This window comes from Penicillium digitatum, chromosome 6 (assembly GCF_016767815.1).
Source record: "Penicillium digitatum chromosome 6, complete sequence".
In the NCBI taxonomy this organism is placed as follows: domain Eukaryota; kingdom Fungi; phylum Ascomycota; class Eurotiomycetes; order Eurotiales; family Aspergillaceae; genus Penicillium; species Penicillium digitatum.
Window position 1 is genome coordinate 2597413 of NC_089389.1, and position 19790 is coordinate 2617202.

General features: G+C 50.1%; 6 protein-coding genes across 6 annotated transcripts; 4 read left to right on the forward strand and 2 right to left on the reverse strand.

Annotated features, from left to right (window-relative positions):
* Window positions 1–385: 385 nt before the first annotated feature.
* Pdw03_5935 (Peptidoglycan-binding Lysin subgroup) lies at window positions 386–1913 on the forward strand (the record flags this gene model as incomplete). The annotated part of the gene is made up of 4 exons (XM_014682926.2): window positions 386–1083; window positions 1147–1683; window positions 1815–1820; window positions 1901–1913. 4 exons carry the CDS (start codon window positions 386–388, stop codon window positions 1911–1913), a joined length of 1254 nt encoding a protein of 417 aa, XP_014538412.2.
* Window positions 1914–4921: 3008 nt separating this feature from the next.
* Window positions 4922–6304, reverse strand: Pdw03_5936 (1,3-beta-glucanosyltransferase Gel1; the record flags this gene model as incomplete). The annotated part of the gene is made up of 1 exon (XM_014682928.1): window positions 4922–6304. The coding sequence occupies one exon, from the start codon at window positions 6302–6304 to the stop codon at window positions 4922–4924; it is 1383 nt and encodes a 460-aa protein (XP_014538414.1).
* A 4093-nt stretch (window positions 6305–10397) lies between these two features.
* On the forward strand, window positions 10398–11661 carry Pdw03_5937 (putative domain, di-copper centre; the record flags this gene model as incomplete). The annotated part of the gene is made up of 4 exons (XM_014682930.1): window positions 10398–10540; window positions 10592–10717; window positions 10777–10899; window positions 10953–11661. 4 exons carry the CDS (start codon window positions 10398–10400, stop codon window positions 11659–11661), a joined length of 1101 nt encoding a protein of 366 aa, XP_014538416.1.
* Window positions 11662–12283: 622 nt separating this feature from the next.
* Pdw03_5938 (uncharacterized protein) lies at window positions 12284–13411 on the forward strand (the record flags this gene model as incomplete). Its single annotated transcript, XM_066101207.1, has 2 exons — window positions 12284–12374; window positions 12510–13411. The coding sequence occupies 2 exons, from the start codon at window positions 12284–12286 to the stop codon at window positions 13409–13411; spliced, it is 993 nt and encodes a 330-aa protein (XP_065958147.1).
* Window positions 13412–13868: 457 nt separating this feature from the next.
* On the reverse strand, window positions 13869–14447 carry Pdw03_5939 (Peroxin 4; the record flags this gene model as incomplete). The annotated part of the gene is made up of 2 exons (XM_014682932.1): window positions 13869–14206; window positions 14279–14447. The coding sequence occupies 2 exons, from the start codon at window positions 14445–14447 to the stop codon at window positions 13869–13871; spliced, it is 507 nt and encodes a 168-aa protein (XP_014538418.1).
* Window positions 14448–14642: 195 nt separating this feature from the next.
* Window positions 14643–15902, forward strand: Pdw03_5940 (DNA repair protein Ntg1, putative; the record flags this gene model as incomplete). The annotated part of the gene is made up of 1 exon (XM_014682933.1): window positions 14643–15902. The coding sequence occupies one exon, from the start codon at window positions 14643–14645 to the stop codon at window positions 15900–15902; it is 1260 nt and encodes a 419-aa protein (XP_014538419.1).
* Between the last annotated feature and the right edge of the window lie 3888 nt (window positions 15903–19790).

Consider the following 19790-nt stretch of genomic DNA (forward strand, 5'->3'; position numbering starts at 1 on the left):
ATTACAACATATGTATTTGTCGATTTGTCGATCTTTCAACTACTACTGTCCCGATACACTGGCTCGATTTGAGTGAACAGTCCTGACCGTGAAGTGCAGTAGACAACTCCAGCCTGTAGGAAAATTACTGGTCAAATCCTTCATCCATGAGCAGTAAGCTACATCGTAAAAAAAAAACTGACAAGTCTGAATAACAATAAAAAGAGCCTTGTTGCCAACAAAAAGCCCTTGGATTTTACAGCCGAACGCTAATGCAAGGTCTTGAAGCCTCAACCCATAAAACTCCATCTTACATCGCATCTTTCTTTCCTTGTCTTTTTGTTTTCTCGTCTAAATCTCTTCTTTTATTTAATTCCTTTGATTACTTTCCCCAAAGATCAAAGTCATGGGTCGCCTCCACCATGCCGATCCCCCTGCGTCATCGTCGCATTCACTCCATTCTCTTGACGACGCGCCGCCTCCATACACAGATGATCCCGAACCCATTCTCGCCTCTATCCAACATGCCCAATCTATCCAACCTGTTCAGCCTCCCCCAAGCATCCGACCCCTCCGCCTGATCGACTCAGCCTACGTTCTCCCCGGTGGCAACGATGTCAAACCCCACGATAAGGTCTCTCTCACCCTCGAACCAACGCTCTCAACCGACTCCGATGAACTCTACGAGGCCATCCGCCGGCAGATAAAACTCCCGCCACGGCCACTACTCTACATTCACGGCACTCACACCGAGTCGAGCAATGACAACAAGAATGAAAAAAACAACACCTGCACAGACTTCAAATTCAAGCTGGACCTAGCCGAGACCATGCTGACCGGTTGGGAAGGCGGATCCATGGATGCAAACTGGAGGGAAACGGATATCCTCGCCGATGAGGATCTCACACCAGCATATCGGGGAGGAATCCTACGCTCGCGCACGTACAAGCCGCCCAAGTCGCGTGCTGCTATCAGTCTTGCCGAAGACAGCGATGCCCTCCTACCCCGAGATGATGCCTATGAGCAGGATAATGCCTCTCCAGAAGTGCAGAACCTGTGGATGTGGTGCCAACGGTTTTGTCGTGATCCGGCTTCTGTGAAATCGTACGCTCCGCCCCAACACGCACACGAACTCCACTACTAATCTCAATTGCAACCAATATACAGATTCACTTTGCATCGCGAGATAAAAGGCTTCGACTCCAACGCTATGCGCAACGTCCTCTCCTCTCACATCCGCGAACTCAACTACCGCGGCTCCATAAGCTTTGATCTCTTTATCGCCCAACGCTCCGTCACAATCTACTCTCCGCACTGGATCAACCGGCTCCGTGCGAACCGTTTCATCTGGTGGGCTGTCGTCCTTCTCCAGCTCTGGATCATTGCCTGGCCGGTTATTTTCTTCATGGAGAAGAGATACGAAGTCGTCCACACGCGCTGGAACGCCTCGCTTAGACCGGAGTCTGACTCTGCGCTGACCAAGTGCTATGCATTTGGTCGTGATGAGTCTTCCTTGGCGGAATACTGGGCTCCGGCTGTTAAGCAAGCGGCGTGGACTCGGCGGCAGGGTGAAGGTGATCTTTTGACGAGGATGGATGCGGATCGTTTGCAGGGATATAGTACACAACAGCTACTTGGTCTTCGCGGTGCTACTTCGGATACCGAGACAGAGCGCCGAGAGAGGGTTAATCGTGGTCAGGGTGGGTTTGTCGATAATGTAGTAGGTCTGGTGAGAGGGATCAGTGAAGCTGGGCAAGATTGGAGATTTTCTGCGGGATGGGGGGCTAACTCTTAGTCCGTGAGTTTGCTTGACTTGCTCTTGGTGGTATGTACAGGACAAGGTAATGATGCCTCTCCGAAACTACAGTTGTGCCTACTCAGACTGTCTTTGTAAAGTTCTCCAAGGCTAACGAGATGTCAGTTTCTCCCGCTAGAATTTTCCTTTCGCTCAATGAGATATTTTCTATGAACTCGACCTACCTAGTTGTGCCTATCGATCCACCTCCATGGGGTTCTACGAGAATGAACTTCGAGCTCAGGGGCCTTTTGTCGAATTTAATCCTAGTAGGGCTTCTGTCCAATTGATATTGAGTTGACCTCGGAAAGGTTCTACGTCCACCCAAATTTTCTGTTGGTTTCAAAAATCCGAGGTTGGCCCCTGAATTAAACGTGCGCCAGATTCTTTCAATGGTTTTTGGCGGATTCATTTTTTCATGCCATTGGGCCAAGTGACAATCGAAGGTTACTGACAGAGCCAGACCTAGTTAAGCATGCGATAATGCGATGGCACTCTTAAGATGATAGCCTCATATCCTGAATTCCTAGAGGATTGAAGTCGTTGTCAATAGGTAATTTCCAGACTTGACTTTAGGGGGGTCGAGTGCTTTCATCTCGAGTTCAATGTCATTGCTCCCAAGTTAAATTGAGGGCTTTGTTCGCAAGACGTAAGTTATCCTTGCCTCGGCCGTTCAGCTTCGAGGACTTTTACCTCGACGATCTTGGTTCCATTGTTGAATTGCTTGTTCAATTCCCGCATAGTCTCCAGATATAGTTGATTCCCCTTGTTTACCCAGTTTCTATAGAGATTCACTCCTTTGTCCGTTTCATCTAAACATAGACCGGATGCAAGCACTGACTCGATCATGAAATGGCTTCTCTCATGGGCCCTTTGGCCAGAACTATATAATCGCTGCTTGGTCCGGCACCTGGCTAAGCCAGTCAATCATCCCAAGTCCCGAATGAGCCGATCAGAACACCTCCAAGACTTTAGAAACCACCTCGAGTATTTTCATTTGATATTCTTAACACGATGTCTCAATCTCCATCTACCCCCCCCCGAAAGAGATTGATGAACTTCTTCCGTTCTGGTGACAACGATGGTGGAAGTAATACCAAAGCCCCTGCTGAAGCTTCCTCCACTTCCGGGGCCACAAAACGGAAACGTACAGCTGGCGAAGGTGACGACAGCGTTGATGAGAACAGACGCAACCCGATGGAAAAAAGACTCGAGAAAGCTCGAGCCACCTGAAGGTACAGGCAATCAAGGGCGCACATCGACGAATCCTAATCCGTATTCAGTGAATCCCGATCCAAAAACCCCCGAGCAAGATACCGGGGCAAATCTTCATGGGTTACCGACGAGTCGCAGGGGGTTTCAAGCAGAAATGGGTAGGGCTTCCGCGTATCTAAATTCAGGAAAGATTCACTTGTTACAGCCAACCCCTGAAAGGGCAACAATTGACCATTATCAAGCAACGGGTGCTCGGCTTGAAGGCTGGATGGCCAACACCAACCCAGCTGGGCCTGCCTGTCGAGTCGCCCCGTCCACGCTAACCATTGACGCTCTGGTCAGAGCGAATGCCCCCAATGAGCCCGCGTTCATAGTAATGGAGTCCAAAATTCGTTGTCCCACCGCCTGAAATCCATGCAGAGTCTTCAATCAATAAGCCTTCCACGGAATCCGACTTCGAAGGCTTACCGCCGTATCAGTCTACAACGGAACAAAAAATGGCGCCATGTGTCCTCTTACACGCATTGTATCGTAAATGATGCCATTATTGCTAACTCGATTTTCAGAAATGATGGCGGACCTCATTGGTCTGATGTTGCCCTAGCTGTATACAAACAGGATACCGCTATCCATACTCTCCGATGTGTCTTCATGTGTTCAGTTGAGAATGATGAGACACTGCCCTTGGTAGGCAAGGTACTCTACCGAAACTATCTTCTCCCGGGTCCGGAGAAGAGGGCTGCAATTCCAACAATTGACACTTGGAATCTGCACACCCCGGAGTTCCAGCAAATCCTAGGCACACAGCTCGGGAGGGCCGTGGCTCGTCTTGTTTTAGGGGCTTGGCCCGTAAAAGGTCCTCATCAGATCACTAGAATCCACACTTGGTTTGTGGCGGGCGCTCTACATATGCGATTTGATATTATGCCGATTGTTCAACAAGGTGCTCCTCCTTCTCATCCTCCTCCTTCTCCTTCCACCCCGTCTCCCGCTCCAAGAAAAGCTCCCGTCTATAAGGACGTCGTCTCATTCAAAAAAATCTTGATTGCGTTTGGTGGGTTTCAATCGGCCAAGTCGGTGGGTCTTGCTGATGAACTTCCTATCGACTGCTTGGCTACTTTGTTGATCATTTGGTTTGCCTCTTTCATTGAACTAGACGTTGCAGCAATTTGAAGTTGGATTGGGCTACCGAATTTGTACAGTTGATGTTTGGGCTACAAGGGTATTTGGTTCTTATACACGACACAACAGAGAGTATCAACCAACATCGTTCACGCAAAACATTCAATAGAACATGTATCTGGAAACTCGAAATTCCCAGGACCCAGAGCATATAGGCCATCCGTGGAGTGGAAAGAAATCCTGATTGTTATCTAGGATCACCATCTCATGCACCTTGTTCGATGCCAGTTGCTACATGTAACAGCGCATTGGCTTGGGTCGATGGGTAGCATGCTGACGTTGGGAGGTTTAGTCGCCCGATTTATCACACTGCTCCCAGGTGAGTGCCATTTTCTACTGCTTCATCACTACAGTGCGGATAAGGAATGTGAGAACGGTGGGAAGCGTTAGGGTCGCCGGGTTGATTTTGCTTGGGGAAATCCAGTATTGAGATCCGCTGTTGAAGTCGCGGAGAGAAGCGCTAGCCTAAGGAGTTTGAAGATTTGGGATACTGCCAGAGCGGTTCCCTTCTACGACAACGTGCTAGCTAAACATCACAATATATGAGGAGGTCGGCTCCGTTTCATTGAACACTAGACGTAGATACTAAGGACTGCTATACACCATCTAGAAAGCATCTCGCCATCCCCCAATTTCCAAAGCCCAAGCGACGATCATCACAGGGTAAAAGATGAAAGCCCGTCAAAAAAAAAAGATACATGTCAGGGAGAATCGAATATGGTAGGAAGCCCCTTCATCAAGGGAGGAGCATTACAGAAGCATGAAGCTAGCGCCGAGGACAGTCGACAGGACAGTCACCAGGCCGACGGTAGCAGGAGCGAAGCTGAACTGGAAAGGCTTGAGACCAGCGGCAGCACCGGTGGAGCTGGAGCTGGAGCTGGAAGTAGTAGTGCTGGTCCCGGTGGCGGCAGCGACCTCACCAGAGCCCTGGGTGGCAGTGCCGGAGGACGCAGTGCCGGAGTTCTGGCTGCCCTTGCCGGCAAAGCCAACGCCCTTGCCGGCACCCTCAGTCAGGTACTTCTTGGCGGGGGCGGGCATAGCGGGGAGAGAGTCGGAGTCGACATCCCAGTTGGGCTTCTGCATCTTGGGGCAGCCGGAGGCACCGCCAGTGGAGTTGTAGCCGCCGTTACCAGTGGGGTTCTTGGTGCCCTCGAAGGCGGTCTTGAGAGCATCGTAATCCTTATTGGTGGTGACCGTGTTACCGCTGATCTCCACCAGACCATAGTTGTTGCCTGTCTCGGTGTACTCGTAGACAAGACCACCAGAGTAGACGGAAGTCATCTCAGTGGAGTAGAGGGCCTTGACCTCCTCGAACTTGCGGGTGTTGATGTTGCAGCCGTACTCGGAGAGGAAAAGGGGGAGTCCGTAGCCGGTGAAGTTCTTCACCTTCTGGTCCCAACCGGAGATGGTGAAGGAAGAGGGATCGCACCAGGAGTAGTCGTTGAAGGCGAAGAAATCACTGCGCTCGTCATCGGTACCGCAGTTCATATACTCGGCCATCTCGAGGCGGTTGGTGTCAACATCAGCGGCGGAGTATCCGACGGGGACCTGGCGGAGCTTGCGAGAGCGGAGGTAGGTCCGCATATCACGGGTGACAGCCTTGACGTACGGAGCGGCCTTGGAAGAGGGACCGTCGTTGATGACCTCATTACCGGAGAAGAAAGCCAGGGTGTTGTCGTACTTGGCGAACATCTCTAGGGTGGCGAAGATGTTCTGGAGGTAGACATCGTTGTAGGAAATCTCGGGATCGGCACGGTTGATGGAGTATTTGGGAGTGTTGACATCGAGGACGAGGTAGATGCCGGCATCAGCAAGGGCAGACATACACTCGTCGTGGTCCTGGGAGTTATCGACGGAGTAGACACGGATAGTGTTCAGGCCCAAGTTCTGGAAGTTCTTGATGTCACGCTTGCAACCATCGGCATCAGCGATCGGATCGGTGAGGTTGGAAGAACCACCGGGCTGGTAGTCGACACCGCGGATGTAGAAACGGTCCGTGCCCTTGAAGAAGGCGTTACCCTTGACAGTGATGGGGGTGATACTGCTGTCGCGGGCCTTCATGTTGGTTGCGGCACCAAGGACGGTTGAGGCGCCCAGGGTGATGGCCGTGGCCAAGGCTACAGAGGACTTCATAATGTAGGAATGGGTGAAAAAGAGCGATGGTAACGAGAGTAAAAAAAAATCAAGTTGATACGCTCCGGGGATTAAAAGAGAGTGAATGACCTGAGAAACGAAAGTGAAGTCTGAAGGAATGAAAGGAGAAAGAAAGGGATGAAAGGGTTATGACCTCCCCCTCCCCCCCAAGCGGCAAAGGGCTGTGCTACGCCAAGGTCCCGGCAGGGTACTCCGTATGTTGTACTATGTACATTGACTGCCTTGTCCCGATCAGCAAGGGTCATATTACTGTGGATTTTCTGTGGAGATGACCCTAAATTCAGGCGGTTTATTGGTTCACTCTGTCTCTTTTGTATCTCTCTGGTTCTGAGTTGGATGGTCCGGTTCTTGGGGTTCTCAGATCCTGCACTCGAATTGGAGAGCGATCCGACACCTGTCCACGTCGACGGCTTGTCATCCACACTCTTGTACAGTATCAGATTGATTCGGCCTCCATTCCTTCCCCCCGAGTGGACCTTGGCAAAAACACTACGGAGTACGGAGTACATCTGGACAAGCCGATCGCACTCAGGGGGATTTGAATATCCCGAGGATCTACGGGAAGATAGGGGGGAAAAACCAACGCAAGTTCTAGAACCCACTCCAAGGCCAAGGCCAGTTGATTCGCTCAAACCCTGTGTGCGCCAAACCCACACGTCCGATCTATACTTAGACCTGAGACACGCGATGGGACAATGTCTCCTCAAATTGACCTATTCCCTTTCATCTTGGTACAACGCCCTCGCCTGGGGATGTTGACAATGTCTGTTGTACATAGGTGAACGGAATTGGAGAAGATTACGGTCCTCAAATCAACATATCAACTAGAAAGAGGGCATCCCGTAGAGGTGGCCCCATAATTCAGAATGTCTCATTCGGTATTCTTGCCATTGTTGACGATAAACTCCACCCGCTAGACCCGACCTAAACCCCACAGTCACCCGCTCGGTTGCGGAATGAGTTTGAAGATTTGTCGAGAGCTGACCCTTGATGTAAGAGAATGGGACTGCGACCGCCATCGTTTCCCTGATTGTCGTGGCTGTCTGAGACTATGTCCACTGGACCTGAGGGTGTTGGGGGGGTATCCGGAGAACAACCGAATGTTCTCTCAGTCACACCGCCTTCTAGGGTTGTGCCCATCTCATCTTATGCGACTCGAGTGCAGCATCATCATCGTCGGATTCAGGTGTTCGGGAAAATATCAGGACCAGGTGAACAGTGAACGTAATCAGTCGCCTGGTGCACGCGTCATATCGCTCGCCGTTCCCACACGGTTGCCCCATACACGAGACAAATTCACGATACCCTATTGGCCACAACTACTGATCCTGGCTCCCACTTGAAACAATCTCCAGATTTGTTTACACCCCAAAAGCCACCAACCCAAACCAATGACTGACAAGCTCTACCCAGTACGACGCTTCGTCAATCTATTACCTGTTCCATGCAACCAATCCAATAACCCCAACAACCCTTACTGAAAATGGAACTTCACAAGCTCCTGCGCCCTAGCCTTGTAACAACAGAAATCATGGCCACTGTGCACCGTCGCTGTATGGACAAGCGTTGAAGCCAAACTACCCCAAATGTCACTAAATGGCCTCCCCAGCAACTGTGGCAGCCAATAGATGCTCAATCGGATGGACGAACTGCGCAGCCCGCACGATCGTCGCAATGAATCGTTGATGCTGCGTACGGACGCAGGTGTAGAGGCTGGGTATATGTAGGATTCTGTGGGTGTCGTAGAATGGATTTTCGCGCATCAATAGGCTGAGGAAGAAGACTGAGGAAGATGTCGTGGAGGATTCTCCACTGAGCCCCGTAGGAAGCTTTCGATCTGACATGGTGATTTCAAGCCAGCATGATGGGCTGCGGACAGCGGTGTCAGATGAAGTACCACAACCAGAAAGCAGCGCGCAATCTCGCAATGGGTTGGCTGCTTGGATGACAGATGGACTTTATAGCGCCGGGGGGAAAGATGGACATCTCACTTCGAGGAGCATGTAGCATTTTGATGGTAGGCAGAAGGTAAAGAGCGGGGCCAGCAGTGTACCCTCGAGCTCGATTTTCTGAGGCGAGTACGTTTGTCATGATGTGAGCCCAGGAGCCTGTGGCGGGGGTAAGAACCTGGTCCAAGGAGCTTGTTGGGAGGGCATCCACGGTGGTTTTCGCATGTTTAGGCTTTCTCGGAAATTTGGCAAGATCTGGGGTCTATTTTAAATTTAAAATCCGTGTTGTCCACGCCCTCGATCGATCTGCCTCGGTGAGTTCCCCAGACCTCCAGAGCTGCCCCCCCCCCCCGCAGCGAGCATCGTTGCCAATGATCGTTCTGCGGCAATGTGTGAAAAGCTGAAAGCTCGGGTATCTGCATTGACTGCAATTTATAGTCGCTTACTGGACTAGCTGAAGGCACATGAGAAAGTTTCACCGCGAAGGAATACAAAAGAAAAGGAGACTGAAAGACGCCAAAAGATGGGAGAGAATATATCATGAAGCCGTGAGCGGGCTACGAGCAAGCTGATTGAGAAATGCACTGTAAAGTAGGCGATCAATCATTGAAGGGTTTCATGGAGTTCCATTCTCAGGATTCGAAATTCATCATCAAGGTAGCCCCTAATGGCACACACCAACAAAGGTTCCAAACAACCTAGAACACAGCCTGAATTCTCTTCGCCAACGCTAGAAGCTACCAAATACTTCACCATAGCCTTATCCTTTTCGAAATTCCTCGAGTCCACCATCAACCTCGTGTATCAACGAGTAGGATCGGCCGGATTGCAGTTGGATGCACTGTGCATTGCATGCAGCAGAGGGAATAGGCCGAATTCCAACATCGATTTTTGCTGCCTGCACTACCCTATCGTAAGCATTATGTTCTCGTTGGAGCAGATCCAGACACAGCTCTCCCCAACTCAAACATCTTCGATGTCTGCCATGGCATTCGCACCTGGTGCAAATCTCGAGGTGGCTAGGGAATCCGGTGCTCCGAAGGGTAGTTTTCGATATCGGTAGAACCGCGAAGGCACCGTTTGTATCCCGCCTAGACCGCTGCTTGGCTGTAGGCCACATTGGTACTTTTCACACTTGCTACTCTCACCGAGTCGATCGATGGTGGCATGGGTCCATGCGTACGACCTGGTGATCATGCGGGATATTAAGGGTAAGGTTGCTGGGATGGGGAGAAAGGGTAGGTTTAAACGAGAGGAAATCGAGTTGATTCTTTTTTTTTTGGGATTCGGTGGTGTTGGGTTGCTGGGGTAGTGGCAGGGCCGGTCTAACGCCGTACGGCGTAGTTCCTACTCCAACGCACCTCGGTCCCGATGAATTGACACCTCAAGTTGACGTTCAGAGATCGAAAAAAAGGCTGCTCGCTTGATGAGTGATAAGGCAATACTACTACCTAATCCGAGCACCTGCCTATGTAGGTACGATGTACGTCGTCGGCCGCTTGTGAACAATATCCAACTGGTTACCTAGGGCCATTGGCCATGGCCCTGCAGAGGGTTCCATAAGAAATGCCGCTATCATTTCAAGATCGACTAGAACACCCCTCCCTCCCCCACCGCTCAAATACTGGACCGAGCACGGAGTTTGTACCACAAATCCCGAGTCTGTCTAGGTAGGTACAACGTGGATTTCGCCGATGAACTCCCTCCTGAGCAAGATAAACAGTTGGCTTGAAGCGTTGCCTCGCTAAGCTTTAGGGATGATCTGCCGCTAGTCCCGGAAACCCCCTAACACCCCATGTCATGCAGGGGAAAAAGTGCATTGCCACCAATGGAGTCAGGCGATGGAACTTTGACCCCGGTAGAGTGACAGCTCTCACACTTACAGGCATGGAATCTGCATAACCAAGTTTTATTCGGAGTTTACCAAGATGGGCTAATCTAAAATGCTCCGTCTACTTACAGATCATACAAGGGATGTTATCAGAGTGTATTGGCTCAATAGTTTGGTGGGGTGGCGAGTTAACATATAAACACTGTTCATAGACTGGACAGAGAGGGAACGGGGGAAATTTTGCGAACGACCGCAGATTGACACTTTTTTTTTTTTCTTTCGGATTGACAGGATGGTTGGTTTTTATCAGTCTATCTTGGTCATTGCCTTGGGAGCTTGGGGTTCAGCAGCGGACTCCCTATTCAACATCAACATTGACGTTTCTCAGGCCGAGCGATTGTGTGAGGCTCACAATACTACTGTGCGGAAAGAATGGTTGGTAGCTCTTTTTTCATTTAGGTCCAATTGAGAACTGACATTCCATAGGGGAGAGTTGAAGAAAGCCGAGCGGATCGACTACATTGATGCGGTATTGTGTATGCAAGGGAAGCCTCAGCATCTTCCAAGAGAAGAGTACCCGGGAGTGCAGAACCGGCTCGACGATTTTGTGGCGTAGGCTTTCTATCGCTTCATTCTGGATGGGGAGAATGGAGTACTGACATACCCTACAGCACCCATATCAACTACACACTCAATGTTCACCTTAGTGGTCTGTTCCTCCCGTGGCACCGTCACTTCCTCTGGCTCTGGGAGTCAGCCTTGCGAGACGAGTGTGGTTACTCTGGAAGTCTCCCGTAAGTACCACACCTTTGTGTTCCGGCTCCCAACCCATAGTGACACGCACCAGGTACTGGAACTGGCCCTTATGGTCAGAGGACCTGAAGGCCAGCCCTCTCTTCGACTGCAGCGACAGCTCCCTCTCCGGCGACGGCGAACACAACCCAGGCGAACAAAGCATCTCCGGTGGCGCAGTCACCATACCACGTGGATCGGGCGGCGGCTGCGTGCGATGCGGACCCTTCAAAGACATGCAAATCCACATGGGACCCTTCGCCCGCAATCTCATCTCAATCGACAAGCTCCCCGCTCCAGGCTTCGACTACAACCCGCGCTGCCTCAATCGAAGTCTGAACAATTTCGTCAGCAGCAACTACGATAACGAAACCATTGTCGACCGACTCCTGGCCGCGACAAATATCTCCGATTTCCAAACAGTCATGGATTATTGGCCTGCACGGCCGGACGGAGTCCTGGGCGTGCACGGTGGCGGGCATTTCAGCCTCGGAGCCACGCTCCAAGACCTCTTCACGTCGCCACAAGACCCAGCCTTCATGCTGCACCATGGTATGATCGATCGATTATGGGGTATGTGGCAGGCCAAGGATGAGGATCATCGTCGGTTCGCACTCAATGGTACAAATAGACTCTCTAATCCGCCGTATGCGCCACTTGTCACCGTGGACATGGTCATGGAATTCGGTCTTCTTGATCGGGCCAGACCGGTCGGTGAAGTTATGGATCCGACTAAGCACCAATATTGTTATTCGTACAGCTGAACAACAATTAACTCCAGACGTCAGGAGTGACTGTGGAGGGTATGGGGTTATGTTATATTGTGATAATTAATGCCTGATATTAATGATATATAACTATAGGAGTTTCAGGGGAGCCCCTTTTCAAAATTACCAAATGGAGTAAAAAAGAAAACTAGAATGACACCATGACTCTGGCTTTGCTCCAAAGTTGCTATTGTTAGCCCTGAGACCAGACCAATAATAGGAGAGAATTGAACTCTGTAACTTTTTCAGGTTTCGTGGCACAGTGCCTTTTATACAGAATGCTTCATACATATTGTACACAAACATAGGCGATATGATTCCCAAATGGTCGACCTCGGCATATATCAAGCCTTCTTTTGGACCGATCAGAGACATTTAAGTGGTCGTAAAAAAATCAGCCACGCCGATGATTTTCGGGTTAATCTGTCGCTAGTGGGAAAAAATCAAGAAAGATCTTCAAAAAGAACGAAAAAAGAAAAATAAGCAAACCGTTGATAGAATTGCCACTCGAGAGGTCTTGGTTCCTTCCTCATCTCTAATTATCTTTTTGTTGTTCTTCCTCCCCTCTCTTCTCTCACTTAACTCTCCCACCTTGTCTGCCGATCTTCAACCTTCCATTATGCTGCGGATCAGCTTTCTTCAGTTGCTCTTTATGACACTGCTAGCTCTTTCTGCGGTCTTCGCAGAGGCAGCACCTGGGACCTTGAAAAGTGAGTCTCTCCAAGAAAGGCTTGCCGACATTGATGCCGCTCAGCTCCATGATGCTCTGCATGCTCTTTCCGCCAAATTCCGTCATGGAATCTTCCCCACTGACCTTCAAGCCGCCGAGGCTCTGCAAGCTGAAGAACCCACCATTGCCAACCTGATCAAGCTCGGCAAGCGCCAGGATAATGTGACTGCTAGCCCTGAGGCAACCTCGGCCTTGGTTCCTTCTGTGACCACGACCAACGCCGAATCAACCGCTGAGCCCGTTACCACCTCAGCTGCTGAGACCAGTCAGACCAGCGAGGCTACCTCGGAGTCTAGCACTGAGCTGACCACCAGCGCTCAGCCAACTGTCACTCCAGCTAGCTCTACCAGTGAGACCAGCACCAGTGCGACTAGCACCACTGAGACCAGCACCAGTGAGACCAGCACCAGTGAGACCAGCACCAGTGAGACCAGCACCAGTGAGACTAGCACCAGTGAGACTAGCACCGGCTCTGCCAGTCCTACCAGCTCTGTATCTGTCCCCACTGTGACCTCCACGGTCTCGACTCAGACCACTGATCAGCCGACCACTTCCACTACTGCGACCTCGAATGCCCAGACGACTCAAACTGAGACCACCAGTGTTCTTTCGACTCTGTCGACTGCCCGAAGCACTTCGTCCAGCTCGTCTAGTTCAACTACCAGCCAGCAGTCAACTACCTCTGCCCATACCACCGAGCACACCACTGAGCATACTACTGAGCACACCACTGAACACACCACTAAGCATACCACTGAGCACACCACTGAACACACCACTGAACACACCAGCCTGAGCACTTCTACCTTCAAGAGCACGACCACCATGCCCGATGGCAAGATGAGCACCATCACCTCTATCATAGTGATTACCCCAACGGCAACAGAGAAAGCCCCGGCTGCCACCACGGCTGGCAAGCCCGGTCTGCAGACCAATGCTGCCGCGCTGCCTACTGGTCTGGCCCGTGAGGTTTTTGCCATGGTCGGTGGCGCCGTCGTGGTCGCACTGGCTCTGTAATGGACGATTAGTTTTGCCGTATCGCCTGCTTGCATTTTAATATTTTTGAACGGCGTTTTTTTAGCACATCGCATTGGCTCTACATTTTCATGACATTTGTCATTGTACTATCTTTTCGCACGACCCGTGATGACCTACTCATGTCTCCCCTCATCTATTGGGCGTTCAATAGCTTTATCCGCCTCAATTGGCCTTTGGTTTCTCGCGTTTCAACAGCGGCCTCGAACATTTGCAGCGCGAAGCATACGCTAATATTTTCTATGAGTACTTTTAGTTCAAGTTTAATCTTCGCTGAAGATAATGCAAAATGGGTGCTCCATTATCAAATTCATTAGCTTATAGACAGTAAAGATTAGTTGGTTCGTAGATATAGTAGGTGCAAGGCAATCCGAGATGATCGGAATGTGCATGGCGGCATGTGTAGTCCGAATGTGTCAGTTGGTCCCGAGAAACCACGTCACCGTCTCGGGTTCCGAGGTTCCTCCCACCGCTGCTCCTCAGTCAAGTACCGCACAAGACTTTCATAACCAGCTATATCCCCCTTGCGCAGTAGAACCGATATCTCAACATTCAGGGGCGAATCCGGATTTGGATCCGTCAACAACTGCTGAATAGCCCGGAGTGTGGTCTCGAGATTCCCAGCCGGAGTCCAGTGCTCAGAGGTCAAGACCGAGAGACAAATCTTGCCCTCGTTGAAGTCGATGTTCGGGTGCAAGATCTTATTCGTGAAGATAATAGTCGGCGGCGCAAAAGGGTACTTTGGCGGGATTTCAATGCTGAGGTGCCAAAGCCCACCTGTTGTCACGTTAGATTGACTGACATAACCGCAGCTGGGTATTTTGGCCTTCGTGGATTTAGTGGCCTTACCCTCGTACGCTGATCCAGCCGGACCCTTCAGTACAGCTTCCCAGTGTAGTAGGTCCTCGTCATTGACGGGACGTAGGAAGAGGAATGTTTCATTCTCGACATTGTCATAAGCTCTTATCTCGTCTCCGAGCCGCTTCATTGCTCTAGCGAGCTCTTTTCGAGATGCCATTAGGAAGGTAGTAGACTGTGTGTTAGATGTGTGGTTCGCCCCCCTCACGGAATTGGGAAAGTCGGTCGGCACTGCGATCGCCGAGGGGAAGTTCCACCCAACCCACCCATGGATTGATCATCCGACCATTCTCACGTGAAACAGCTCTCTCGCCTAACAGTTTTCTGTCTTCGGCTTAATCTCTGTTAATTCGCTATGCGCACTTCTCGCACTTCCAGAGACACCGCGAAGGTGGTGCAGGCTCTCTCACCCCCTATCCGGCGACAAACGCGCAACTCTAACTTGAGCGATTTGAAAAGCTTCGTCTACAACCCAAAGGCGACTCCAAACATCACGATAGAGCCAGAAAATGTCTCGGTGACACTCAGTCTGTCTGCCATCAAAAGTGACGATGAATCATCTTTCTCCGACCTCTCTGAAGCAGACACGGCGGATATCGAAGACCTCCTTGCACCGCCATCGAAACGCCAAAAGCGCAACGCGAGCCCCATAAACCGACGAGCCCCTCGCGTACCCCGAAAAGCCATAGTCAAAAAGGAGCCCGACCAGAAACCAACCCCAGCACCTAAACAAAGACGACTCCCGGCCCGAACAACCCGCGGCATCGACGGCTCGGTCAAGGTCGAGCCCCCTTCCAACTGGGAGACGATGTACGAGATCGTAAAAAAGATGAGGGCAGCCAACCCGACCGCCCCGGTAGATACAATGGGCTGTGCAGAGCTATACTGGCGCGCCTCATCACCAATAGATCGCCGATTCCAGACTCTTATCGCATTGATGCTTTCATCCCAGACGAAAGACACAGTCACAGCAGTAGCGATGCAACGCCTTCACACCGAGCTCGGGGATGCTACCCCTCCAGCTCAAGATATCACAATCAAACAAGAGGACGACGATTCAAACCCCACCGACAGCACCCTCAACTTGTCCAACATCCTCGCCGTGGACCCAACGCGATTAAACGAACTAATTCGAACAGTCGGCTTCCACAACAACAAAACAAAATACATCAAAGCCGCGGCGCTGATCCTACGAGACCAGCACAACGGGGATATCCCCTCGACTCCAGAAGGCCTCATGGCGCTTCCCGGTGTCGGACCCAAAATGGCCTACCTCTGTTTGAGCGCGGCGTGGGGTAAACACTTGGGGATCGGGGTTGATGTGCACGTTCATCGCATTACCAACCTCTGGGGTTGGAATAAAACCAAAACGCCCGAGGAGACGAGGAAGGCGCTTCAATCGTGGTTGCCGGTTGAAAAATGGCATGAGATTAATAAGTTGCTTGTTGGGCTTGGACAGACAGTTTGTTTGCCTGTCAAGCGTCGCTGCGGAGATTGTGATCTGGCTGGCTTACAACTTTGTAAGAGTGAGATTAGGGGACTGGAGCCGACGATGCTGAAGGTCAAGAAAAGTCCTGAGATTGATGAGCCCAAGGTTAAGATTGAGGCTCTTTGATTGAGACTTGGCTGCTTTGAATTACTCGTTCTCTTTATGTTTTCCATCCTTTTCTGGACTGGAAAATGTGGCACAGACTTGTTCGCTTGATACATTTCCTTAATGAAGGTCTGATGTGATCATGCTTCGTCGAAGAAACGCCAGCCTCTGAAACTGTGGCTTTGTGGCATGATATATGGATCAAACGCCGCTAATATTTCTTTGATGCGACCTCCCAATATTCTTTTGGGGGGGGAGATGTGCCCGCTTGACTAGCCATGCTGTATTCCTAAATCATTATTGGTGCCGTTGACTTCCAAGCCTAATTCTCGGTGTTTCACCTTCCCCATCACAGGTCACGATGGCCAAAAGACGAATGAGATCTGTTCGTCAACCAACCTCCGAGTTTAGGACGAGTTTAAGTAAGGACTCAATCTCGTCATCTTGGACTCGAAGAGCAAAAGGGTCTGTTGCCACACATGTAAGTGGTTTACCCTCCTCACCCGTCGATGTAGGCTTTCGTGAATGGCATTCTGTTTTCGCACGCTCAGCCGGCTGGACCGTCGCGAACAACTCCCAGCAAATATGACGATATTTTTTTTTCCCGTCCGACATAGGGACATTCAGACATTCCACACAACCCCGTCAGGAACTGAGAGCTCTGATCAAACAACAATATTGTTTTGGACAGTAATGACCCGGATATTGAGAATTTATCCTGCGATCCTGAACGTTCATACCTATTCATGTGCTTAATGGAATCAATCAACGGAGAGCTTCAGCGGCATTGTTACTCGCACAGACCTGCTTCCCTTAGGAACGCTTCCAGTCAAAGATCGACTACAAATCTTGTCGTATACAGCTGTTGATGATTTCCTACCATCTCTCGTTTCTATGCGCGTCAACATAGATGGATCCTATGCAGGTTCATCCGTGTCTATTTGCATCGAGGAGTTGAGAGTTTAAAGAGAGAGGTGCACTGTGTTGAGAAATAGTGGCCATCTTTAGCGGAAGCCACATCGCAGATTCTATCCATATTTCTTTTAACCACACTATTCCCTTCCCTCGTTGCACTTAAATTACATGAGCTTCACTCTATGTGCCTCGAGATTGATGTTGAACTGTCAATTTTTACAACTTTTTGCGCCTGTCGTTCCAAACCCTCGAATAGTGAAGGTACTTAGATTGCTATATCACAACCCAACGGTGTTTGATCTTTGCATTCGAACTCACATCAAAAGACCGTTCAGTGGCGGTTGCAACGCTCTAAATGACCTATGAGATCGGCTGGCTCATCGTTTGGGAGGGTCAAGAATAACACTCGACCCGTTAAGCAACCAACTGCCACCGTTGTCGTCGCATGTGTAACGAATGGAGGCCTGAAGTGTGTCCGATTCTCCAAAGGAATTCATCGAAGATTGATTCTTCTCCTGGTTATCCAGGTGTGGTCTTTACTGAAGTTATCGACTCCTTGCTCTGGCTGAGGCGCCAAATTCTTAGAGGAAGACCGGATAGGGGTAGTCGATTTCAGATCAAATACACCGCGATTGATATGCAGGTAATGCACATTTGCCTCATCAAAGCGGATGTCAAGAGGAGATCCGACACCAGGAGTTGACGCATACTTTCCCATGGCCAGATCCCAAACTTTGACCGTCTTGATATTTGACCCTATGGACAGGCAATGTCCATCCCAGACCACGCAATCGAGAATCCCGAATCACTATACCCCTTTAGACTCATATCCTGGCCAGTGGCTGGGTTTCCAATCATGACTCCCCCTATCAAGTGATCCTGACGCGAGCCGACTTCCATCCCGAGACCATGCAATCTCGTAGACTGGCTCGGCATGCCTCTTCAAGGCCGATTTTCTCTGTCGAGGCGCCGAATTCCACATCGCAATCCTTTAATCCCGTGACGCTGGTGCTATCTGGCTTCCATCCGGGGACCAGGAACTGGACGTGACTGCCCCGCTATGTCCTTCTAGAGTCGATGTGCACTGTTCGCTGTCTGAGTTCCAGATCATGACGACCCCGTCATTTGATCTTGGTACGATCCACTTTGCATCCCGGGACCAAGAAATCGCCAAGACCAGGCTGTCAGGTCCTTCGAGGGTCGTTGTGCATCGTGAAGTGGCCGGGTTCCAGATCTTCATTGTCTTATCATTTGATCCCGGTGTGGGTCAACTTCTGTTGTGACACCAAGCAGTGGAGAGAATAACAACTCTGTCTGTGCCCTATACGTGTTGATGTACACAACGCGCATTTGATATATCCCAGATCTGGAATGTCAGATCACCTGACCTTGATGCGAGCCAGATCTTGTCCGAAGAAAAGGTGATGCTGTAGACTGAGCTGGGCCCTTAAACAATCAATGTGCAATGCCCAGTTTCTAGGTCCCAGATCCTGATTGGATCACCATTCATCCCTCAGACGAGCTGGTTCCTGTCACCCAAGACTTTGGTCCCATCTATAAAGTGGGAGACCGAGAGGTGTTCCGGCCAAACGGGTTCGTTTGCAATGTAAGATGTAACGTTATTGTGCCGTGTTTCTTGCACATGCAAAACGGTCTCGTGGTGATGTGTTTGGAAGATGTGCATGATCAAGCCAAGCATACAAAAAAGACCTCTTCTGTGTCACAATCATAATGGGGTGTAGTACAGAGCCACCTAAAATACCACACTTCCTTGAGTATCACATTGGGCGAGCTGAAAAAGATGTTGCCGCTAGGAATGTGTCACTGCATGGGCGCTTGCTGCTCGAGCCAACATAAAATGGGATCCTCAGTAATGAAACACTATGTGTCCAGCTGGTCATATTTGTCCAATCAGTATTTCTATACAATATCGCATGTGAAAACCACAGTATCGAGCACAGATCTATCCATGGTTTTACCGGAAGGATGTGGATATCATGGGGCGATGGTCGACTTCTACTTTGTCTATTTAGTGTAAGTGAAACTTCGTAATTAGACTGCTGAATTTCTAGTTATCGTTCTAGGTATATCTGGGGGTTGCTATATGTGTGACACTATGCGAACTATGTATGAGTGCTCAGCATAGGTGACCCATGTATCGCTATTTTTTTACAACCTATCCATTTCCTGAATTGTTAAAGTTGCATGGGAAAAGATCAAAGATAATTATTTGGACTTTAATAGGATTTGAAGGTGCCGGTATCGTCCGTCGAGTCACGGACCTTGTTCTCACTTGTGTCCACCGCCAGAGTTGGACTTATATATCCCTCTTTACCGTGAAGGATATACTCGGAAACACCCAGCTACACGTCAGGCCTGCCATTGGCGATGTGATAGTCGCTTCATCAACTTGAAACACTTCGGGCATGATCAGTCTTAGCTGATGCCAGAGACGCCCGCATGGGTATGGACATTTGTAGATAGGGTCGTATCGGGGAATACCCAGATTGGCTCGATTTAACCACTAGATCAGATCTGACACATTCTGTTAACCGCGCGCCCCCTTAAATTTCGTTATCTCTCTTGTGCTAGATTTAGACCAATTTTCGATTTGGGGAGATGCTCTAGGCCCTAGACAACAACCAAGTGGTAAAGCAGCCTGGACCTTTTCCACATCATGCAATAAAGAACGAATCCCTATTCCGTTAAAGAATAAAGGACCAACAGGACGAAAAACGCTATACTCCATACTCTATACTGATATTAACACCAAGTAAAATATAAGATGATGCCTTTGGATGCCCTGATATCCCGTCAACCAATAACAACCCGATCTCGGAAATAAGCAAACGAAGCTTCTTTATCCCCGGCCCGGTCCCCGAACCAAGTCTAACAACCCGTGCCAGATGTCATTGGCACCAACCAAGGCACCTCTACGGGAGCACCTATTTTATCTTCGATCTCACCACCTCCACAAAACCAGGGTGACTGAAC